At 37.9% G+C, this 25,534-nt stretch overlaps 1 protein-coding gene across 27 annotated transcripts in view; it reads right to left on the bottom strand.

Annotated features, from left to right (window-relative positions):
* The window catches only part of OSBPL6 (oxysterol binding protein like 6), a 202,717-nt gene that overhangs the window by 57,376 nt on the left and 119,807 nt on the right, over window positions 1–25,534 (bottom strand). For 20 of the 27 annotated variants that reach the window (XM_034954580.3, XM_034954581.3, XM_063595456.1 and 17 more), the window contains 6 exons: window positions 14,229–14,321; window positions 10,128–10,250; window positions 6,904–6,957; window positions 5,755–5,868; window positions 5,468–5,638; window positions 2,083–2,215 (listed from right to left, as the gene is read on the bottom strand). In XM_034954580.3, coding sequence (XP_034810471.1) covers window positions 2,083–2,215; window positions 5,468–5,638; window positions 5,755–5,868; window positions 6,904–6,957; window positions 10,128–10,250; window positions 14,229–14,321 — 688 coding nt within the window. The remainder of the gene's footprint in view (window positions 1–2,082; window positions 2,216–5,467; window positions 5,639–5,754; window positions 5,869–6,903; window positions 6,958–10,127; window positions 10,251–14,228; window positions 14,322–25,534) is intronic. The other 7 variants (XM_055108818.2, XM_063595460.1, XM_055108810.2 and 4 more) reach the window with 1 other exon arrangement.

The raw sequence follows: 25,534 nt of genomic DNA, 5'->3' as shown, positions 1-25,534 counted from the left end.
TTTCTTAGAGACATTATATTAACCAAATCAGATTTTCAAAGTGCATTCGCTGGTCCAGCAATATCATCATCACCTGGATATCAACTCATTCTGTCTGAATTAACGTTTAGAATGAAGAAATGACATTTAGTTTTCTTTTAAATTTTTTGGTTTATTTAGTACAAGAGAATATTTAAAAATCTATACAATAAAATATCACTCTTTAAAAAAAAACTGACCTTTAATATGTGAAATTAAACACGGTCAAGAATATTGGGCTGGGTGCGGTGGCTCATGCCTGTAATCCCAGCACGTCAGGAGGCAGAGGTGGGAGGATCACCTGAGGTCAGGAGTTCAAGACCAGCCTGGCCAATATGGTGAAACCCCATCTCTACAAAAATACAAAAATTAGCCAGGCATGATGGTGGGTGCCTGTAATCCCAGCTACTCGGAAGGCTGAGGCAGAAGAATCTCTTGAACCAGGGAGGCGGAGGTTGCAGTGAGCAGAGATAGCACCATTGCACTCCAGCCTATGCAATAGAGCAAGACTCCGTCTCAAAAAAAAAAAAAAAAAAAAAAAAAAAAAAAGAGAATACTGAGTTACTTTTCTTATTTTTGTGGTCAGTTGCTAAAAATTTCATTTTGAGCTTTCTATCCAGGAAATATTACATTCATACTCCCTAATATTTGTGATTGTTCTATATAAATGATGCTATATAAGCATAGAAATCTGGAATTGGGGCTGAAAACCATCACCCTTTTTCTAACAGAATGAAAACAGAACTTTGTGAATAATTCAATTTAAGGCCAAGGACTCAAAACTAAGCGTAAGGAGACATCAATTTAGATTTTTCAGTTGTAGTTTCTTTATCTGTCAAATGGTGATAGTAGTATTTAGCTCTCCTACCTGCTTACTGAGATGGTAGATGAGAAAGTTCTATGAAAGCCAGAAATGGTCTCTAAGAAATACTTATTGCGCTATGTCTCATCACCCTGCTAGAGCCTTCACCTGGGCCATGCTACATCATTCTTTGTCACTTCTATTATTTACAATAAGAAAGAGAGGAAATCATACTTTCACATAAAGTCTGGGATGTGAGTATCTCAGAAGGCTGATAAAAATGACAAAAAATGCTGCATACTTTGAGTCCACATGCTGGTAGAGTAAGAAAAAATTCTTTTGGTTGGAGGACTAACATAGATTACCAAATTTTAATTTTTTTAAGTGAGAACACAAAAAAGTGATCTAATATCTACTTTTATTATAATTTTATAAGAAAAAATAATTTGAAAAAATAGGCCCAATATCATCTTAGGATCATCTAAAAATAAACTAATTGAGCCTTATTAAACACTGTCTGCATTGCCCTTGTTTTTCTCGGTTTTGAAGGTCAAATGAAAACTGTCTCATAGAATGGAAATGGTCTGTAGATCAAGTTTGAACCATTGTGCTCTGGCTAATTACGAGGAAGGTGAAGGTAAGAAGAGATGAAGAGACTCAGAGATGGCAGTATGAGAGAAGCAGGTATTGGTTCAGAATATTGAATCACTGATCCACAGTGGAGCACACTAACAGGTAACTGTGGATATAAGATGCAGCATTTTACAACTTTGCCATTTATTGCCGAGTTGTCAGGAAACATACACCTGCTCCATGGGCAAGACAGAGCAGAAGAGAAGGCAGCTGCGGAAGTGACCTAGTGAGGACGACAGAGCAGTGATTCTGGGGCCATGGGCAGAGTAGGCTCTCCTTGGGGGTTACTCCTCTGTGTGACTGCCCCAGGATCCAGGAGCTAAAGAAGCCAGAAGGAAATGGTGAAAAGACAAGGAGAGAAGGCTGAAGTGGGTAGAAGTCAGGGGAAAGGCAAGAACCAGATTCAACTGCTGTGAGGGTGCAAGAGAACTGGCAGGTAAGGAGCCTGAGTCATGGCAGAGAGAAGGAGCTGGTGCATAAAATAAGAACAAGGGGGAGAAAGAGCAAGGAAAGGTCAAGATGATCAAGGCAATCAGGGTAAAAGATGTAGCACTCATAATTCACCTCTTCGGGTTTTGTTTCTTGTTTGGTTTTGGCTTACTCTCAGGCCACACTGGGCAAGAACTAACCTTCTGCACACCTGTCCATCTCTTCTGAGTCCTGTAACCAGGCTGCCACTTTACTCTGGCCAGTTGTGCACGTTGCAGGGAGGCTATTGCTGCATGGTAAAGGGGACTGCCACGGAAAGCTGTTTGGTTGCATCTACGGCAAACAAAGATGAATTGTATGGTTATGAAACAGTACATTTCAATGATTAAAAAAATACAAGTATCCTCAAAACCGTATTAACAAAGAGAGGAAGAAAATGCACACTCAAAACATGCCTCTTGGCTAAATGTGGTTTGTGCCCAGTGAGGGCGACATTCCTAAACAGCAACCCCTCATTAAACTGCCATCTCCATCATTCAATGAAGGACAACATTTAAGTGTGTTGCATCTCATAATCACAAGGACCTGCCAACTCAATTTCCCAGTAATTTTTAATCGCTCAGTAAATTGTATTTGCAGCGTCCTTACTGCAGTACTCTTAACTCATGATTTAAGGTCTTTCCTTTCCAAAAGGTTTCTGTACCCTTATGACCACTCAAGTTCTCCTCAACCACATGTGATCCCTAAATACATTATCCACCAGTAAGCAACCTTGCAATGCCTTGAATTCGTATTGGAAATTATTTATAAAAAGGCAGTCATGGCAAGTTATTATCTATAGCTTTCCATTAAAGTTATTATCTATAGACTTCTCATTAAAAAGATTTTATGTGAAATAAGTGAAAATTGTATTAAGTATACAGATACTAAGGTGCCTGCAGGAAACAGTGAAAAAAGAAGAAACTTATTTCTTAAAAAATTGAAATAATTTTAAAACTTCATAGTTGACTTTAATATCCAACTACAACTGAATTGTGTCTCTTCTAAATCATTACAAAGTGAATGATGCACATTCTTAGCAAACCCAGGCTTATTTATTACTCACAGAGGGCCACAAACTAATTAACATTCAGGAGTCTCATAATTTGATATGTAGAAGACAGGCAAAGTGATAAAAAGCTCTTTTCACTCTTTATTGCATGTTGATAAATGTAATGGAAATCTTTCACCAAGCAGATCTTAGAGGTATGTCATTAACCAGAGCAATAAATCTGTTTTGAAAACCAGAGCTGAAGAGCTTTCTTATTTCAAGGCAAACAGTGGGGAGGATTTGATTTTAGTCTTCCATTCTCAGATATCACCCAAGTTATTTAACAAATAAGGGATGAAAATAATATATTTTCATCAATAAATTTAATAAATATTTTAATAATTTAATAAATAAGAGATAAAATATTTTCATCAATACTCTGTGCCAGTGATGTAGGCAGAAGCTGGATGAACCAAAGAATTAAAAATTTATATTTTTTAAAGATCTATTTGGAATACATTTCTCATTTAACAAGGACTAAATCTAGGATTCAGTCTGCCTTCCGGTGAGAACACAGGAGGCCAGAGAAACTCGGCACTATCTTGGGCATCTGTAAGTTCCCAACCTTCCTGATGCCCTGACCAGATAGTTCGTTCCCTTTTTTATTTCAGAACTGGTTGGTATTAGGGTTAATCCAACACCCTATTCCTAGAAAAAAGATAATTAAATAGTCCTTGGCAAGGCTGCAACTAGAATGGAATAATGTGAGGTTTAAGGCCAGGTGTGGTGGCTCATGCCTGTAATCCCAGCACTTTGGGAGGCCGAGGTGGGCAGATCACTTGAGGTCAGGAGTTTGAGACCAGCATGGCCAACATGGCGAAACCCTGTCTCTACTAAAAATGAGCTGGGTGTGGTGGTAGTCACCCGTAATCCCAGCTTACTCTGAAGGCTGAGGCAGGAGAATCAATTGAATTCAGGAGGAGGAGGTTGAGGAGGTTGCAGTGAGCCAAAACCACATCACTGCACTCCAGCCTGGGTGACAGAGTGAGACTTTGTCTCAAAAATAAATAAATAAGTAAATAAATAAATAATGTAAGGTTTGAGATAATTTTAACATCGTTAATAGGATCTATCAAAAACTGCCATTAAAATAACAAAAACTGAATATAGTAATGTTTCATTTAATCTGATTTGGTTAGTATTGCAGTTACTCTATGAGGTTTTTCAATGGTTTGCAAAGGAAACTTGGATGTATGTATGACATACATTCCTGTGTAAGCAAAGAAAAGCAGAATCTTCATTGGAACGTTCTTGAACACAACGTACTGTGGCAGCCAGCTTCCTCACCCTCTCTGCCCTCAATTTCAGGTGCCAAATGTGAAGGTGGAGCACCCCTGTGCAGTGCAGTGGGGCTAGGTTTCAGGAAACTTAATTATTGAATCAAAGGCAGAAACAGCTGTTTCCCTGTCTGTTGACTTAACCTTGATTTTTTTTTAACAAACAACATCTCTTGCTTTTCATCAACACAGAAGTGAACTCTTATTTCAGCCCAGAGAACAAGGTCAGCCTCCCTTAGTCTGGCACCTGGTAAAAATGGAAAGGGCACTGACTTTGGAAACAGATGTGGGCTTGGATCCTGGCTCAGCTGTTTAATGGCTATGTCACTTCTGGACAAATTTTTTACTGTCTCTGAACTTTGGTTATTTGAAAGATCAGAGACGAATGAGTGCCAAATGCTTAACACAGTGCCTGACCACTTAAATAGGCTGCTATTTATATTATTGTCACATTCTTGAGCTCACATGTAATTACTTCATGGAGAAATTTAATAGCCTCTCATGTATATATTATAGGTCAAGACACAAAACCAAGTTTCATTTTCAAGACTGAGGTTTTCTTATTACCATCCAGGAAGGCACCTGATTTCTGAATGTTGATTAAATAAATGTTTACTTACTTCCTAGTATTCCTACAAAGCCACATAAAGTTAAAAGGTAGTCCGTTCATAAAAGGGAAAATTAACTGCTAATTCTCTTGGTGATCCACATTTCTGCCTAATTTATACTTGCAATTAACTTTCATGCCAAATGTCACTGTTGTCTTCTGAGTGTTAGTTTACAAAGCAAACCTCCTCTTTCTGGTTTTCCCAAATGAGACTCAGTTATGCATTTGCATAATTTTCTTTTTTATTTTATTTTATTTATTTATTTTTGAGACGCAGTCTTGCTCTATTGCCCAGGCTATTCAGTAGTGGCACAATCTTGGCTCACTACAACCTCCGCCTCCCAGGTTCAAGCAATTTTCATGCTTCAGCCTCCCGAGTACCTGGGATTACAGCTATGCAGCATCACATTTGACAAATTTTTGTGTTTTTAGTAGAGATGGGGTTTTCACCATGTTGCCCAGGCTGGTCTCAAACTCCTGGCTGTCAGGCGATCCACCCGCCTTGGCCTCCCAAAGTGCTGGGATTACACACGTGAGCCACAGTGCCTGGCCAAAATTTGCATAATTTTCTAAGCAATTTTCAGGCTGGTTTTTATAGAACAAAGTCATACCTTTCCATCCATTACAGAAACATTAGCAGCTGGTGAGGATTCAGCCGTGGACGTTGAAGGAAATATGTGAAAACTAGCATCTCTTGGTGATCTCACAATTTCATTCTGACGATACAACCGATGATGTCGCAGTTTGGAGACCCATGCATCAAACCAGTCCTGGGATTTCACCTAAAACAATGAACGAGAGGAGAAAGTAATTGTAAAATCACTCTCCTGCCTACCACTGGTGTAGGCAAATCGTTTCCCCTGATAATGGCAGAGAAACTGTTGAAAACTGATTTCACCTTCAAATGATAGATGTGCTCTTCGGTGTCAAGGTCTATTCTTCGAGCTTTCTTTTTAATTGACATGACTGAGAGTCCCACATCTATGCTCCCATGGACCTTTCCTTTCTGAATCTGAAATCAAAAGACTAGTAAATAGGCTGAAAGGATATATGATTTGATGTTTCTGTACTGGATTTAAGTGAACTCAAGGTAATCTTTAACTTATCTATGGGAAGTGGAATACTACATATACCTCCTTAACAAACAGAAAATAGTTAAGGTTCTATGGATTAGGTTCTAGGACAGTTGATGTTGCAGTGACTTCACGTCAATTTTTATAAATAAGACTATTCATCTTATTCCTGTTTTGGCATAGAATGTAATACTAATTCTTCATAATTCTAGATTGCACAGCTTATATTCTCCCAAAAGGACATCTTTAGAGGTCCTAAAATAACTGCGGTCAATCTTTGACGTATAACCCAGAACATCCCTGAGTAATCAGCTGGCAGACAGCTGCTGGGGCAGAACAGGGCAGCTGGGACCAGAAAGCAGGGAGCAGCCAGCTCTTCCTTCTGGCTGCTCCACTGATCAAGGACATGGCTGATTCAATGGCAGGGATGGGGACAAAACTGAAACCTGAGCCTTCAGTTACTTCCCCTACACCACAATGATGAAGGAAGGAATTTTCCAGTGTTACATGCAAACTACTCCTTTGTATACTAAACAAAAACAATTTGAAATAATTTTTGTGAATTGGGATCTCCAAGATAAAAAGATGTATGATGTAGAAATAATATTTGTAAGATAGTTTTTAAAAGGACATTGACAAGAACAAAGCAGCACACATAAAGCAGAGTTTATTGGGAGATGGAGGAAAAAAGCTCATTTGCGTTTTCTCTCCAAGTGACAGAAGGTGATTTTACTCATGCGTCACTTTTAAGGTTTAAGCTTCTGTTTTTAATAACACACATCAAAATAGTTAAATCTTCATGCACTAGGCTGACACACTTTAGAACATGGAGGTTTGGGAGCTTGTGAAATCTTACAGGCCTAGACATGCACAAAGCTGGTAACTATGGCACAAGGCTTGTACAATTACAGCGTTTACTCACTTCAAGCAGAATTCGAAATCAATCTTTGAAACATGTCCTGTGTGCTACTTACATCGAGTGGTGCCTTTGAATACTTTAACATTCCATTATCCAGGACAAAAAAACGCTGCAAGAACCAAACACCCCCAGTTACTGTCTGTATTTTGAATTATATAAAACATTCACAAATGTGGGTCTAATGTTGCTTGGCATTTATTAATCAATATGTTTGATCATTTTAATGTATCTGGATTCAGTGCATTTGGCCACAGTCAGTCACATTAAATGGTAAGGAGATAAGAGCTCTAGTTCCATACCGTTAACCTACCAAGATTCTTTTATACATAATCCAGTGGGGATGGAGTCTTTTCACCATGATTTTTCTTAACAGGGAAGGAATCTGAGGACCTGAAGCTACAATCCCCTGAATGAACCACATTGGGATGTTTTTCAAAGTGAGAAATGATCACAGTGACTCTGTAAGGAGCTCTACACAGGTCTACAGGGAATTTTTCCCCGTGAATATAAACTCCTGAATTTTCCCTGGATACCATAGACAATTCCTGAAAATGTTCATGTCCATTACAGAAGCCAGTGGACTGAATCTATGAATAATGAATTATCTGGAAAATTTAAGTGGGCTTAGTAATATGCTTGCATCTCTAGTTAGCAAATGTTTGCATTCTACCATTAATCAAAGAGGTTGAAAATTATTTCTGAACTACACTAAGGGTAAAAAAAGAGAGGGGTTTTTGGCAATTTTTGTCTCCTCCAAGATAATCCTAGTACAGTTTGAATGGATTTGCCCTTTTTGCTCTACAAACACTCAGGAACTCTCAGCTGTTGATTTTTCTTCCATGGGCAATTCACAAGAGAACAAACAGCTCCCAGGGCCCGGTCAAAGAATGGGTCCTGTGCCCTCTAGTTCTACAGATGCAAGGAATCTTTCTGTTCCTGGAAAATTCCTCTGCTGGCAAGTTTTTATGTGATTTGGGACCTCTTAGCTGCTGAGATGGCAGGCAGTCAGGCCTCGGGATCGCCTTCTGTAAGTACAGTGGCCTTCTGTGAGTTCTGCACAGAGAACCCCTATGAGTTCTGCACAGGACTCACAGAAGGCCACTGTAAACCCTTTGTTACAGGTTCTGCGGGACAACAAGTAAGCACTGGAAAAAAAGAGTCTCTACGGTTGAAAAACACTTGATTAAAATCAGTTGCCCTTAACTTGGTCAATCAAATGGGCTGACATCTGAATAAACACATGGTGGTTGTAGAGATCAGAAGAAAAGACAACAATGCAAAGCAGGCCCTCCTGTTATTTATGTAGCAAAATGTTCAAAGGCACGGTCTAGAAAGTTGCTGCCAAACCACAGCCAGTTTTGTTGAAACATGGACTGAAAGTGCTAAATTAAAGTTAGCAATTCATACAAAATTTGTTTCTTTGATGGTTTTTTCCTGTGTTTCCATTTCTGTCTATCCAAGAATTTCAGCAGAGATCACCTATAGCATATCATAAGGAAAGAGATTAGCAAGGCCATCAATTTGGGGAAACACAAAGGATGAAAGGCAACAGTGATTGTAGGAAGGAGGATGGCCAGTTGGCGAAAATCTCAGGAAGAACGACAGTGAGGACAGGTCCTTGGCACTACGATAATATTATGGGTTCAGGAAAGATCGTTTCTGACAAGGAAGAAGGCACTTTCAGAGACAGGGCACCGGGGCAACATTTCCCATGTGTTCATTTTTAAGTCTTTCCCTTAAAACACATAAAATGTTTCCTCAAGGAAGTTAACATACATAACCTCCCTGCACTGAGCCAATGGGCAGCCACCACTGGCCATTTGGGCCAATAAATTTATCTGCCCTGAGATGAAATCCACGTGCAGATGTGCCAAATATATAGATTTATTCTTCCACTGATTTCAAAGAGGATACTGGGTGGCCCACTAAAGAGTTTAAACTGACGCGGTGGCTCACGCCTGTAATCCCAGCACTTTGGGAGGCCGAGGCAGGCAGATCATGAGGTCAGGAGTTTGAGACCAGCCTGGCCGATATGGTGAAACCCAATCTCTACTAAAAATAAAAATAAAAAAAAATTAGCCAAGCGTGGTGGCGTGCGCCTGTAGTCCCAGCTACTCCGGAGGGAGGCTGAGGCAGAAGAATCACTTGAACCCGAGAGGTGGAGGTTGCAATGAGCCGTGATTGTGCCATTGCACTCCAGCCTGGGTGATAGAGTGAGACTCTGTCTCAAAAAAAAAAAAATAAGTAAATAAATAAAAATAATAGTTTAAACTGAAAATGTACAGCAACTTTCTCCTCCTTAGTATGACAGAATCCTTGCTATTTGGGTAATGGTAAAATGCAGTAAAAAATATTTTCTCTATAATTTAAACTTAGAGATAGGACAAGGATGTTGGGAGGAAGGAGAGGAATAAACTGTAGCCTTCAAAGAGCAGTAAACAAACTTCTGGGATCAGTGAACTCCAGCTTTAGTTTGTACTGGTAACAATAATTCTAGGAATGTATCCCAAAGAACTAAATAGAAGTTCATGTGTAAGGATGTTCATCACATCACAATAGTAAAAAAAATAAGGCATGTCTTACATATCCAGCAACAGGGAATTAGTTCGATAGGAGTGGGATGTATAATATAGATCCATCCAAAGTGATACATGCATGCATTTAAAATACCTCATATTTCAAAGAGTATTTAATGAGAACTTATCTATACTAATTTAAGTGAAAAAAGCAAATCAGACAACAATACATACCAACTGGATTAAATATCACATATTTTTTTCCCTCCATATGTATATTACAGATCTCAGTCTCTGTTAACTATAATAGACTACAACCCATGTGGTTAAAATAAGACCTTAAAAGTTAGTTTTACAGCTGGGTGTGGTGGCTCACACCTGTAATCCCAGGACTTTGTGAGGCTGAGGTGGGCGGATCACTTGGGGCTGTGAGTTCAAGACCAGCCTGGCTAACAGGGCAAAAATCTGTCTCTACTAAAAATACAAAAATTAGTCAGGCATGGTGGCATGCACCTGTAGTCCTAGCTACTCAGGAGGCTGAGGTGGAAGAATCGCTTGAACCTGCGAGGTGGAAGCTGCAGTGAGCTGAGATCATGCCACTGCACTCCAGCTTGGGTAAGAGTGAGACTCTGTCTCAAAAAAAAGTTTTAAAAAGCTAGTTTTACACATACTGCCATATTCTTAGTTTCCCACCTCATGATAGCAAATAAGATCTTCTTTATTTATGAAGATGGTCTGAACCTGAATATGATAAAAATGTTACCTTGTGCCAGCCTTTTAAAGGCCATTTTCTTTTCTTCAGCATAAAGCCCTCATGTTTGTCTGGTTTCTGGACATTGGTTTGGCCTATTTTCAGCCCTTCTATAATTTCCCAGCTGTCAGCTTCCTGAGAGAAAAGAAGAAAAACAAAGCACATGTTACTCAGTGCCTGATGACACACTTAAAGCAGATTCTTAAGTAGAAGTTGCTTTTGAAGCAGTACTAGGCCCACCAGAAAGAAGGATGAACAACATTCCGGAGCAAATTCTAACATCAAACACAGCTATGCACTTTTAACTTCAGTTAAAAAGAGTTTCCCAGGTAGACCTAGAGGTAAGTGGGGTCCATCAGAGACTCAGTGGAGCCACCTTGTCTGTTTGGGGTAGGATGGAAATTCGATTGCCTGTATTCAGAATGTTTAAAATGCATTTTTCCAGACAGTGAATCCCTGAACACAGAGGCACTTTAAAGTTTCAAAATAAGACTACTTTGATGACAAATGTTCAATTAGTGTGTGGACCTGGCTTTCTGTGTAGAAATGGAAAGGTTGCTGTTGTCTCAAGTGGCTCAGAACCTGCTATTAACAGGGAATAACAGCGCTGTGGTCACGGCTGCTCTCGGGGAGGTTTGCATGCATTCCAAAGTGCACATAAGACACCTGCTCTCAAAGACACACCAAAGAACTTCGTGCTTTCAAAGATACACATGCCCCTGGGAGCCCCTGGGTTGCATTTCTTAGTAGTGAATTGCAATTCAACAAGTTAGCACTGTTTATGAATAATGTTTAGAATAATAGGAGAAACTAGTAGGCTCTTATAAAAAGTCTAATGCCTGTGGCTTTTGACTCACACAGAAAGTTAGATGACCACTATATTCTAGAAAATAATCTCCATCTATGTATAAATATATTCATTAGAGCTCTCTCTCTGTTCTTAGAGAGATATCCACTATATTTAGTGGCACTTCTATTTTCAGCAGCCCCATCCATGGATAATATCTCTGGAAGAATAATATTTTTATTTCTGGCTAGATTTGGAAGTTTGTGTTCACCTTTGGTTTACTGTGTGTCTACATGTGGATGATGAAGAATATTCTGTGTGACTTGTGAAAGTGGAAACATTTAATAAGTGCAGATCTTTGCAAGTTTTCTTCTGACTAAACTCAGATTGTAGTAATGGCTACTAACTACTAATTTCTTTTTTCCAATTTTTTATTTTTTCATTTCAATGGGTTTTTGGGGAACAGGTGGTGTTTGGTTACATGAATAAGTTCTTTAGTGGTGATTTCTGAGACTTTGGTGCACCCATCACCCAAGCAGTGTACAATGTACGCACTGTGTAGTCTTTTATCCCTCCCCACCCCCCACCCTTTCCCCAGAGCCCCCAAAGTTTCCAATGTATCATTCTTACGTATGGCTACTAATTTCTATCACAGTGTTTTTTTTCTTCTTTGAGAGTTTAACTCCAGAAGGGGGGGAAAAAGAGATAAGATAGAAAGGCAAAAAGTTAAAATGTATTTCTTAAACATAGATGTGACAGCTTGGAGCAAATAATTTTATTCAGTCTGATGCAATATTACTAAGTCCAGTAAAAGAAATGGAAAAGAATCCTACTATAGTTCTCACAATTAAATAGGCTGTCAACCTGACAGAGGCAAAAGATAAAACCAGAGCAGACAATGTTCCCCCGTTTCAATTATAAATGCTGTGGATAATGTTACAAATAAAGTGTGTAAGAAATGAAACAACTCATCTCAGTATAAAATAGAACCTTCTATGTTCTATTTTCCACTATGTTAAAATTTCTCCCTCTATACTTAGTAGACTAGGACTATCTTAAGAAAACTAAAATTGATTTCTGAAAATTGAAGAATTTGTTTTTGTAATTTCAGTTGATATTTTTTCTGCTTAAAATTCTCCAATTTTCCTGGGTTTACTTATAACAGAGCTAAAAGCCATAATGTGATCATGTCAGTACTTAAGCCAGATATATACACATTTTTGGTATTATAAGTTTTAAAAATACTTTTAATCTAATAACAATAAATAAGAACAGACAGTAATGTCATAATCGCCCAAGTTTTTTCATTTGGAAAAAACAGAGACATTTCCTTTCTGAAGGGTAAACTGTATGTGCAAACGTTTGCAGATGTATGCGGGTGAGTGTGCATGTGTGTGGGTACATAAAAATGCTTTAGCAGGTGAATGCATCAAGCTTAGGATTGGAAAAAATCCTGATCAGGACAATGTGTACTTCAAAAAAAAAAAATTCTCCCACCACTAATCAGTGCCCAGGAAGCCCATCTCTCAAAGGGGCTGAGAGATGGTGAGATGCGATGGTACCTGGGTTAGATATGGCCCTCTGATTTCATGAGGCCCCAAGAGATGTGGTGTCTACTGACACAGAAACACAACCAGGGTTTATTAGTCCTACAGTAAGATCTAAGTGGGCAACAACATGGAGAAGTAATAGGAAGTAGATGCTGTTTGTACCCTACCCAGATCCCTTTATATCAAGCCAGTGGACCCAAGCCCCATCTGCTGTGAGCTGGGCTAACAGCCACCTCCTTCTAGGAAGAATTGCTGTTTGACCAAGCTGGGGCCTTCATGCCGGAAAACTATGCCATAATTATCAGTAAAGTGAGAACAATATTGGTATGTACTTCAATGAGTTGGGGGCTGATTAAGTGAGATAATACATGTTCTAATCCAGTGCCTGGCATAAAGTAGGTGCTCAATAAATTTTAGGTACCTTTTTCCATTGCCCTTTTATTTATTTCTTCTCTATTTCCTTTAGCTAACTATAAGAGAGAATTGCTATTTCAAAGAGATTACTAGTCATATTATATTTACCAGGTATACAGTCTGCACTCACTATTCAAATGGAAGTCAGACCACTTATGTTTTATAGTTTAATAACTCCCTGCTTTCCATGGTTTAGCAGTCTATTCTTGTCTGATAGAACAAACTTTATAGCTTGTCATATCTTTACAGTTTAAAGAGGTTCAAGTGTATACATTCCATAACAGTTGGGTAGTAAAGTGTTCTTTTCTAAAAGGATTATGTTTAATATAGAAAAGCAAGGTGTAATGATCAGTTTTACATATTTAGAAGTTAACCGTCTTTGGGTATAAAGTGCTATTTTTACACTGGAATTCAAAGTCTGTATGCATTCTATTTTCAGAATTTCTCAATAAAGGAGGAAGCCCATTGAAAATCTCAGGGAGGGATGGGCAGGAGTAGGATGGTATCTTTCCAACTTTTCCCTATCATTTTTACATTTTAGACATACGTGAATTTAATTCTCCCCAGTCTGAGGAAGAGCAGGCTGAAGGGGAGGGAACACTGGCTCCCATGACACAGAAAAGGTCTTCTAAATAATCTGCAGTGTTGTCTCACGAGCTCATTGCTAGGAAGGCCAGATGTGAGAAGGAGCCTAGAAGCCAGAATATATAACAGTTCCTCCGCATAGGTTCTATTTTACCTTGCAACTTGGGAAGAGCCGACAAGCATTGGTTGTGGAGTTGGACAAGTCTAAGTTTGAATTCTTGCTCTGCTATAATCCTTGATAGCTTATTTACTTATTTATTTATGTTTTTACTATGGGCAAGTTATTAACTCTCAGTTTCCATATTTGTAAAATGTGATAAATACCTACACTGTGTGGAGCTGTTTATGAGAACTATATTAAATGGGATAATATATTTAAATACTTCTCATAGTGTCCGGTGATGCAGTACATGGGCAATAATGGTAGCTGTTATTATTTTTATTGCTGGATGCAGTTTTTTTTCTTTTCCATTAGCTGGGCATAGAAATATTTGTTTATCTCCAACAGGGAAGGCAATAGCTTCTTTTTCCTTCTTCCCTTAAACAGAATTTTGGACCTTAGTAACCCTACAAATCCCAGCAAAGTATACATTCTCTGTTCTCTCTTATAAAGGGCAGAGAAACTCTACTCATTGGAAGCAGAAAAAGTGCAAAGAGTTGCCTACAAGTGGCATCACAGGTATTTTAGGGGAGTCAGGTGTAAACGTTATTCACACTTCAATTGGCCCCAGAGCAGGCATCATGCCAGCAGAGAAAGCACCGCATTTCATCACTGACCTTGGAGAGGGGGACTGGCTCCGGTTCTAGCAATTGCCGACTTACAGAGGGCTCGGTGCTAGAGGAAGCAGTCCTCTCCAGTATGTGAATACTCTGAAAATAAATGGAAACATAGCCCAGGGTTAGACAACTCACTTTTCATGTGAATGTGCATGGGGATGAAATCATACACAACACAGTCAAAACAGTGAGCTATGTTAAAAATGGCAAGTTCCTGAAAAGACCAAAGATAGCAGCAACAGACAGAAAAATATGTCGGCACAGGATTTTCCCCTCCTCTTCTAGATTTGCTGCTGAACTGCTGCTACAGTGCTGGTTTCAGTCTTGGAGAGTCAGAGGAATATCTCTTGAAAAATTTTATGATACACACAAGAAAACTTACAACTTTATGACAAAGACACACCTTCTACTTAGACTAATCAGGCTTACATAGAAATATTTGCTCATCTCTTCAACTGGGAATAGCAACAGACAAAAAGAAAGGTCTACCTTAAAAAATCCAGTGGCGGCCAGGCATGGTGGCTCATGCTTGTAATCTCAGCACTTTGGGAGGCTGGGGCAGACGGATCACTTGAGGTCAGGAGTTTGAGACCAGCCTGGCCAACTTGGTGAAACCCTGTCTCTATTAAAAATACAAAAATTAGCCCGGCATGGTGATGGAAGCCTGCAATCCCAGCTACTTGGGAAGCTGAAGCAGGAGAATCGCTTGAACCTGGGAGACGGAGGTTGCAGTGAGCCAAGATTGCACAATGCACTCTAGCCTGAGCAACAAAAAGGAAACTCCATCACAAAAATAAATAAATAAATAAAAATCCGGAGCCTTCACACCCTTCAGTCTCTAAAGTTTCTTACAAAAACGCACAGAGAAGAAAACAATTCACCAAATACCATATACGGTAGGTGTCTTTTACAAAGAGCATTTATATATTAGCAAGATAAAATTTCAACAGAAAAATGGGTGAAGTACACGAATAGTTAACACATGTAAAACATTTGAAAAGATGTTCGAACTTAGAAGTATTCAAAAAGAGAATCAAAATAATAATTTCTTTTACCCATCAGATTCAAGAATGAAGTGGGGTTGGAAGAAAGAAATATAAATTAGATATGATCTTTCTAAAGAGGAATTTTGCAATTATATTAAAGCCCTTGGCCGGGGGAGGGGGGGGGGAAAGTACATGCCTTAACCTAAATTACATAAATCTACTCATTAAGAATCCTTCACTATCTTGGCACATTATGAAAGCATAAAAGAAGGAAACAAATCTTGTTTCATGCACTCTTCAAATACATGTGAGCAAAACTTCCCTACTGTAAAGACTACAAAGATTTTTTTTAAAGGTTTTTTTTTCTTTTTTTTTTTTAAATGCATGAGGTGATTTTTCTAAAAAAGAACCCTGGCTAATAAAGATCAAAGATACGAGTGTCACTGTAAAGATCAAAGATACAAATGTCACTGTATTACAGAGATATAAAATGCTTCCCCCACCAACAAATAAATTACCTTATACTTTGAGATAATTTTCCATAGGAAAAAAAGTTTCCAACGTAATTTTTGAAATAACCATTTAGAAATTACACACTTTAGTAGCAAGTTTCTCCCTCACTATTTAATAGAATATCAACAAAAAACTTCATTCAAATAAATATAATAAAGTACAAGACCAGAAACTACCAGTGAAATACGTTATTTATTCATTCATAGTTCAATTTATCAACACATCATTATTAGGCACCTACGCTGTGCCAGGCACAGATGACAGGGCCACAGAGAACAAAACACACAAGAGAACTACTCTTATGATGCTTATATTCTAGAAAGAGTTCTTATCATACAAAAGACCAAATCATGGTTAGGACTTTTTTGTAAGCCCACGTATTAACCTTGTTTCATGTGGCTACTGCTTTTGCTTACTTTAATCTTCCAGTCAGGTATCTCTGATCTGAGCTTCTCTTTAAGGACTCTCCCCGATCCCCATCCTTTCAGGTTGCTGGGCAATAAAACACAGATACATCACCAACTGTTTCCCCCGCCTCCAAAAAAACATGGTAAGAAAAACAAAACCTGGAAAGAAACTTGACCTTAGTAACTATGTAGGCAGGAAATAAAGTAACTAAGCTAGGGAAAGGAAATTAAATCCCCTAACTTCCAAGTCAAGCCATAGATATAGAAATCAATGTGGTATATTTGAAGTGTGATAGAAATAAATTTTTCCTGTATAGATACGAGGGGATACTTAAGATGTTGTCAGAATTATGTGGGTCAGAAGGGTTAGCAACCACACAAACCAGGACCCACAACTGTAAAATACCTACCACAGTACCTAGCACAAAGAACACAATATTAGTCTCTTCTCCATTTGATGTTACAAAACAGTTTATATTATGGAAGAAAAGTAAGAAGTTCAACCACTTCAAATATAGCACAATATATCTAAACCCTAAATTCTGTTGATTTGTCAAAGCCCAGAGAATCATAAAAAACATTTAGTGAGACATAGCAAGTAAATGAATATTTTTATTATCACTAATGTATGTATTTGTTACTGAAAAAGTTAAAGGACAATTTAGAAAACTACCAGCTGCTACCCATTATTGTAATTGTAACTAGCTTCAAAAAATAAGCTATGCCATGTAACCTCCAGGATGACAATGAAGAAGCCAACAGCTCTTGTAGAAACCCACGAGTCTAGAACCTATCATTGTCTATTCAATAATAAAAAAATTAATCCACTACCTTAAATTTTCTCCAAACTCATGGTTTTAAAAAAAGCATAACCTTAAAGTTATGTAATTATATACCAAGCAATTTGTTATTTTAAATGAAATATCTAAGTAATTGAATGTTGTATTTTTTTACACCAGCAGCTATAAAGAAGACAGTTTAAACTGACCATACCCAGTTCTGGCCTCTAGCTAGATTGAGTGCTCCTTGAAGGTGGGGACAAGCTCGTCTTCATCCTGGAATTCCATCTTCTCTACCCGTAATCCACCCCATCCTAGCACAACAATCTGCCCACTGAAGCCAGTCAAAAATGTGTGGAATTTTTTAGTGCTAATTTGCACAGAACAGTCCTTCAGCAATCAATTACCTTCCAGCTTTATCTTGGAATTATTATTATTATTTTTGAGACAGAGTCTTGCTCCATCGCCAGGCTGGAGTGCAGTGACACAATCTCAGCTCACTACAACCTCCGCCTCCCAGGTTCAAGAGGTTCTCCTGCCTCAGCCTCCCGAGTAGTTGGGATTACAGGTGTGTGCCACCATGCCCAGTTGTATTTTTAGTAGAGACGGGGTTTCACAGTGTTGGCCAGGATGGTCTCGATCTCTTGACTTTGTGATCCACCCGCCTCGGCCTCCCAAAGTGCTGACATTACAGGCGTGAGCCACTGCACCCAGCCTATCTTGGAATTATAAAAATCATGCTCCAATAGGATAGAACTTTTGAAAACAGTTAAAAAGCCTAACTTTTAAAACAGAAAAATCTAGCGGATTAATCACAGAACTCTTACTTATTCAATTTAAAGCTATGAGTAGTCATTAGGGAACACATCAAATTTAATTTCATGACATCTTCAGTTATAAAAATCAGTTCTTTTCATAAGGCTTCCTTTAAGATCATAATTTGTGGTACAATTTTTGTACTTTTCTTCACAAGATAGCTGTTTTCATATTCTTTCAGAGTGAACTGGAAACACATGCCACTACTTCCAAGGTGTTACACACATTATGTAAGCAAGTTAAATAAAGGGTTATGTAAACCAGTTAATTATTCTTCTAAAATCAAGTTTCCTCTCAAATGCTAAAATTATAAGTTAATTTCCAGGTCAGTTTTTTAAGGAACTTAGAACACACAGAGAAGGTGGAAGTACTTACCCGCCCTCTGTTTCCCCTGATCAGAGATAACTGATGCATATTTAGCTTAAAACCAGGAACCTGGAACACATATTTCACTGTAGCTCTTTAATTTGGTAAAAATATGCTCCTCAGGTTAGTGTTCATTGATCTCAATACCTCCTGAGCAGCAAGTGGAAATGTGCCAACGTGACTGTAGTCTAGTTTACTTGGTATCAAAGACATAGGTAAACAGACAGACAATGAGACACTTAATAATAGCTGAATGGTTTGGTGCAACTCACGCAGAGAGAAACGTGATTCTCAAAATGAGAGTCCAGGAGATCTGTTGAATAGGGATCTTGTCATTTACTTACTTAAATTTCATTACAAAGATATAAAGACATTGCTGGAAATGTTTTAGACTGAGGCTACAAATTTCTGTACAGACTCACTTTTTCTATAAATTTAGGACAGTAGTAAAGAGAATTGGTCCACTGCTCTCTGAATGTTAACTCCATTGAAATTGTTCACCTAACTATCTTAGCTAAGCTATTTTTATATTCACAGATTACCCAAAATATTTTCAAAGAAAAATATCCAAAATAATTTAGAAATTTCTAAAGTACGTTCTTCAAGCTTTCGGCTATCTGGCATGTTTCTCTTCTAGTTATAGCTGCTACTTTGAATGTAGCAACACTATTTCAGTGGTACTAGTAACTTTTGTAGGATAGTGTTGATGATAATGATGATGACAATGGCAGTTAATATTTACTGGTTTTTACATTCCTATCTCTATGCTTTACATGAATTATTGCATTCCATCTTCACAAGCCTTTGAATAATGACTATTAAATGATCTGCCTGACTGACCAGATAAAGGGATATAGAGATTAAGAGAGGCACACAGTCACTAAGGGTTGGAGTTGGAAGGTGACAAGATTTTACTCGAGTCAAGCTTGTATATATGGCCTTCTGAATTAACATGAAAGCTAATGTCAAATGACAAAAATAACAGAAATTTTAAATTGATAAATGAACATATCACAAAGCATTCTCTACCACAACCTTCTGTGGATATAGAGAAGTAGAAATGAGTGAAATAAAAAAGAAAAAATTATAGCACTCTTAAATATGGTACAATCTTAGGGATAATTTCTTTGTTACCCTTACAGCACACTCAAGTTAATTTCCAATTTCTAATTTTATTTTATCTTCAAAAACACACTCAAACCAGACAATTTGTAATTTTCAAGAACTGAGAGCAAGTCAGCTAGCTTTTACTTTGGGGATATGGTGTATAGTGCAGACAAAAGAACATAAGTTTTGCAGCTCTACAGACCAGCATACCAACCCTCATCTGCTATTTACTATGAGACGTAGACAAATCATTAACCTCTTTCAACCTCAGTGTCCTCTATCTGTAAAATGAGGATAATAATATTTACCTTACAAGACACTGCAAGTCACAGGGTAGGCATCCAGTGTATGCACAGTGCTGCCCAAAGGCTGGCACACAGTAGGCACCCAATAAATAGCAGCTATCATCTCAGTTATAAACATTACAGGAATAAATGTCTAGGAATCTTACGCATTCCCATTGCCACAGAAAGATGACTTTCAAACACTTTGCTGGTGTCTGACACCTGGGAGCCCTTTTGGAAGTGAGGAAGCCGTGCCTTCCATGACCATCATGTTACCCAGCAAACCCAGTAACCATGGTCAGCATCACCTCGTGATCAAGACATCAAAATTTGGTGAGAGAGCTGTCAACGTGAGTTGAGACAGATGGCCTAGATATTCTCTAATGGGAAGGCAACAGCAGTGATGGCAGCATAGATTGCATCCTTCTGAATGCCTGCAGCAGAAGATGCATGTGGATTTTCCTTCAAAACAGTTTTTTCTTTGCACTAGCATAAAATATTAAAATCACCAAAGCCAAAAGGCCATGGCTGAAGAAGTAGCAATTATACTACTTTCTCCATTATCTGGCCTTCACTGAAAGATGCAGAAGTGCATTAACAGTAGGTCTCTATATAAGCACCCTTAAAATGAATGAAAGTAGAAAATTTTAGAAACAGTGGCTGAAAAAAGTCTACACAGCACACCTGGGAAATTCTGAAGGGAGAAAAGCAAAGTCAGCACAGTCCCATCCCTTCCTGCACAGAATTATGAATCAACCACGATAGCCTCACCATTGAACTGGCCTGTTTTAAGACACCCTGTATTGTAAGAAATACCATGTGGACCCATCAAGTGGTCCACTGACAGCAAAGAGTAGTTCAGCAATATTGACTATGAAAGAGATAAAAGGTATGGGAATAAACAGCTTTTTAATTCCCACAGTTGCCTTTAAGTAGAAATAGAACCAGAGCTTACTGGTGAACTTCCTCCTTATTCTGTACTCACAACACTCAACAGCATAACTAAATCAGAGGAAACCACAGCAACCAGAGTATAAGCACATACGGATCATGCTTCATTACGGCAATTATAAACAAATGGCAAATCACATAGACAAATACCAGGGCATATCAAGAGCTAACGCTCTGGAACATGTAGAGTCAGTTTAAAGGCAGGAAAACTGTGACCTGAAAATAATACTAAAGTTAATCTGTAATTTTCTAAAAGGCTTTTAAAATTACCCAGGGTAAGGATTTTTCAGAATGATAATCACTTACGTGATTTTGCTAACAATACAAGCAAAAAAAAAAAAAAAGTCCATATACATCTTTTTAATATTTACGTAGGTTCATTTGAGGCAGAAAGTTGGACTGTTTTGATCACCCTTATAAACTGAGAGCATATCATTCATATATATATCATATTCATTCTTTCATTCAGCAAATATTTATAAGAACATGTATTGATATCAGATCTTATATTTATGAGAATATATGTTCTTTCATTCAGCAAATATTCATCATATACAATATGTTCTCATAAATGTTTGCTGAATGAAAGAATGAATAATTATTCTATATATATATATATGGTGTCTAAGTTCCTGCTGCGACATAATTAAGTTAAATTACCGTGAGATCAAATGTAAGCAGGAAAGAAGACAAAAGGTGACCCACCTCATGCCTCAGCACCTCAAAGTGGTTTGAAAAACTTGTGCCAAGCTTCCTATGTGGCATAATATCCTTCATACTCATTTAACTTCTAATTTTATTCTTGTCGAGGTAGGGTTTGCAATTTCATTATATTTTAATATAATACATAATGATATTTAATATTTGCTGACAATTTTATCATATTTACTACATTCCAAATCCTGTTTTAAAGATATTCACACACAAACTCATATAATATGACCTTTAGAGAAACACATTCTTTGCAGAAATTTTGGGGGGAAAACAGAAAAATAGAAATTAAAACCACCCATAACCAGCAATAAACTTTTTCAATATTTTGATATATTTTCTTTCAGCTTTTTTTCAATGCATATACACACTCAATTCTTAAAAACAAAATAAAAATTGTACTATTTTTTCAATTTAATAGCCTTTTTGTTTGTTTGTTTTTTGGTTTCAATTAGCAATACAGTCCTCCCTTGGTATCCTTGGGGGACTGACTCCAGGACCTTCTGCAGATACCAAAATCCACAGATCCTCAAGTCACTTATACATAATGCCATAGTATTTGCATATAACCTATGCACATCTTTCCATATACTTTAAATCATCTCCATATTACTTGTGATACCTAATACTATGTAAATGCGATGTAAATAGTTGTTATACTGTATTGTTTTTTATTTGCATTATTTTGATTGTTGTGTTGTAGCAGAGGGGATATTTTCAATCCACGGCGGTTACATAAACCATGTTATGTATGTAACTCTTTATATGGCTCAACAATGGCTGGTTCAATCCACGGATCTGGAACCTGTGGCTACGGAGGTTTTAAAAGTAAAAGGTTCCCACAGCATTAAATATTCAAAAGCATTTTTAGCAGCTGTGCAATATTTCACTGTGTGGCTATGAGAGAGGTTATTTAAATACCTCCTGTTGAACATTAGACTGTTTCTAATTTTTTTACCACTATAAAAATACTTTGATAAACATTTTTTTAACTGAAATCTTTAACATGTATCTTTGATTGTTTCCTTAGAATACATGTTTTTAGAAGCTGAGTTACTGGGTCCCATGGTATGACTTTTTAAAAAGACTTTAGATACATATCACTAAATTTCACTCCAAAAAAGCTAAATCAATTAACATGCTTAGCAGTAGTGCAGGAGAGTATCTATTTCCTTGAAGCCTCACCAGTGCTGGCTATTAAAATTTTTGAGAAATCAGCTCTTAATTGGGAGTTGAGGTCAGGAAGTCTGGCACTTGAAATATAAAACATACAGTATGTGCAGAATTTTCCTTTACCTTTGTAAAAATATTTCACTTCCAGTCTAGGAGAGTTACAGCGGATACTGGACAAAGGGAGGTAAGATTTTCTGTTTGTCCAAGTTGAAAATCAAATAAAGCAGTTTTGTAGACCTATGGTCCTTTGGGATGACGTTTTTATAGTTCTAATGAAACACCTAAAAATGTTCTCTGTAAAGTGATCATTTCCAAAACTGAGTGAATAACAGTCTCCTGGGGTGGCTTCTGTAAACAACAGATTCTCAGGCCTTTTCAAGGGCCTACTGAATGAGACCCTCTGGGCTTCATTAACTCATGATACTGTGGCCCTGTCTATTTGGTGTGATGCCTGAGAACCGAACAGGCAGTGCTAATCTTGGATCCGACAGACAAATTTGCTACTATAAAAATGTCACCCAAAACCAGTCATCTCAAGGTAACAAGAGATAACCTCCAAAGTAAAAACCTGATAAAGGCAGGCCTAGAGAACTGAAAGGCTTTGGCAGGCACACCAGGGAAAGCAGTGAACAGACTCCTAACCAAGTAGCACTGGGTTCTGAATCATCTGTGGGTAATGAGTATCTGTGTGCCATTATATAATAGATAATGATATTTAATATTTGCTGACACTTTTGTCATATTTACTACATTCCAAATACTGTCTTAAAGCTACACACACACACAAACTCATAAAATATGACCTTTAGGAAAACACACTGCAGGTAACAAATCTCTTTCTAGTGGTCTCAATTTCAGCACATTTGACATGGACTGAACATGTACCGTAAACACCATGCAACAGTGACAGAGATCTCCAAAAGGTGGCGATGCCAAGAAAGCTGTGGAGCTGCTCGTTGCAGCTAATGGAAAGGTTAACAGCAGTTGTCAATCAAACTTCTCATTGCAAAAAGATGATCAAAACTTCTCATTCCAAAAGCAATACGTGTAGTAAAAATGCAAAAAATTGAGAAAAGCACAGATAGCATAGAACTCACCTATGATGGCAACAGTTCATAATAACTATTAACATTTTAGTCTACGTACCATTTGATTTACAGTTTCCCAAGCCATCAAAGATGTGAAAAATTACTATTATTGCTCAAGGAAAAAAATGAGGAGGCAATACCTAACTAAAAAATGATTGACAAATGCTGCCTACAAGGTTCACTTCAAAGTATACAGGAGGCCTGGACATCCAGCTTGGCAAGCATTACAACATCTAATAGTGGAGGGGCCAAGAACAAGGGCTCCAGAAACTGGGTTCCAGGGAGCAAATCCTGTCTCCACTGCTCATTAGCTGTTGGCAAGACATTTCACCACTTTGGCCACACTTTGTTCTTTGAACAAAGTGATGACACTTCCAGCCTTCCACAGTGAGAGCTTGTGAAATATTAGCTATTGCTGGTGTTATTCTATTGGTTTGTTCATAAACTTTGCCTAATATTTAGACTCTTCAAAATACCCAGTTTGCATCCAAGTAACAAAAATTGGTCCCAGTCTGAGCTTTTGCAAACAAATATTATTTTCTCACTGACACTGGTCCTAAGTCCCAAAAAGTTGATTCCATGGGATGAGTGGAATCCCAAAAAGGCTAAACTGAAATTTGAATCAACTCAATAATTTAAATATACCTAGCACTCCAGAGAGGACACTGCAGATTTTCAGATCAGGTTAGTGTTTCTCTCTGAACTAACAGCTGGGTTCCAGGGTCATCCTGCAAATCCCTGGGTCCAGTGGAATTCTACATAGAGCTAATAATTCAGGTTATATTCCTCCTTACTGGTAACACTGGAGGTGATTGTAATTGGAGGTTAGGTATCAAATCAGGGATGCTTGACCTTCTTTTCTCTAGAAATTAGAACATTTTTGTTTGAGATAACATTCTACTTTTCACAACTCAAGGAAATCCATTTCCTATTTAGAAGATTTGACACTATGTTTCACAGTAGTGATTTAGTTATTTCATTCAACAGAGCGATTTGAAGATGCTACAGAGGCTCAGTCGGAGGAGACACATTCCAATTCAGTTCATGTATATGCTGGGAGATCTTTTTATTAGCCTGTTTGTTCAACAAGAAAACTTGTTATGAAAACTTTGCACATAAAGGATAGATGTTGATGAGAGACATTTTTACTGTCTGGTTTTCCAGGCACCTTCTTTACTTATAATGAGTTTCCTGTATAACAGATGCTGCTGAAATCTGCTCTGAATGGCCATGCCACTATCCCATGGTTACACCAGCACATGGTCCCACTGAGTCACTGCTGGGGATGGCCTTAATATGTCACCAGTGGGCTTTGAATGAACAGGCCACTGTTGGTTTTGAAATGCATTGCTGTTGATAATACATAGGAAACATTTAAGATACTCATGTAATTGAAATATATAGTTGTTAAAAGATGGACCATGATACTGAATATAGATTTTGTAAAAACTGGTAAGAAGATGAACTTCTAGCCTCTTATGACTTATTTATTTTTTATTATTTATATTTTTTTCCTTAAAATGTTCTTTATTTTATTATCTCTGAGCTTCAGCAAACTTTGAGTCATTATGAGGGCTGGCTGGCTTTTTCTTCTTTGATTTTTCATTGAGCAAAAAAATTGACTCATTTAAGGATTTACAAGGTCTAACCTGGTGGAGATATATATAAGAATTCACCCATAACAGATGCTATCACCTGAAAATTATGCATTCCAAACCCTACATTCTCAGAGCCATAGTGTCTGATTTTCTGATATGACTTGAAAATAATACAAATAAAAATAATCATTGGCTCCAAATACAGGACTTGCTTTTGAAAATGCAGATCCTTGGGCATAATCCCAGAACTACTGAAAATGCCTCAGAAACATATATTTTGTTAAAATTCTCTAAAATATGTAAGCATAGGCCAGGCGCGGTGGCTCATGCTTGTAATCTCAGCACTTTGGGAGGCTGAGGCAGGTGGACCTCCTGAGATCAGGAATTTAAGACCAGCCTGGCCAACATGGTGAAACCCTGTCTCTACTAAAAATACAAAAATTAGCTGGGCATGGTGTTGGGCGCCTGTAATCCCAGTTACTCAGGAGGCTGAGGCAGGATAATTGCTTGAACCTGGATGGCGGAGG

The sequence above is a fragment of the Pan paniscus genome, chromosome 13 (genome assembly GCF_029289425.2).
Source record: "Pan paniscus chromosome 13, NHGRI_mPanPan1-v2.0_pri, whole genome shotgun sequence".
NCBI lineage: Eukaryota > Metazoa > Chordata > Mammalia > Primates > Hominidae > Pan > Pan paniscus.
The sequence above is the reverse complement of the archived record's forward strand: the minus strand, read 5'-3'. Positions and strand labels throughout refer to the sequence as shown.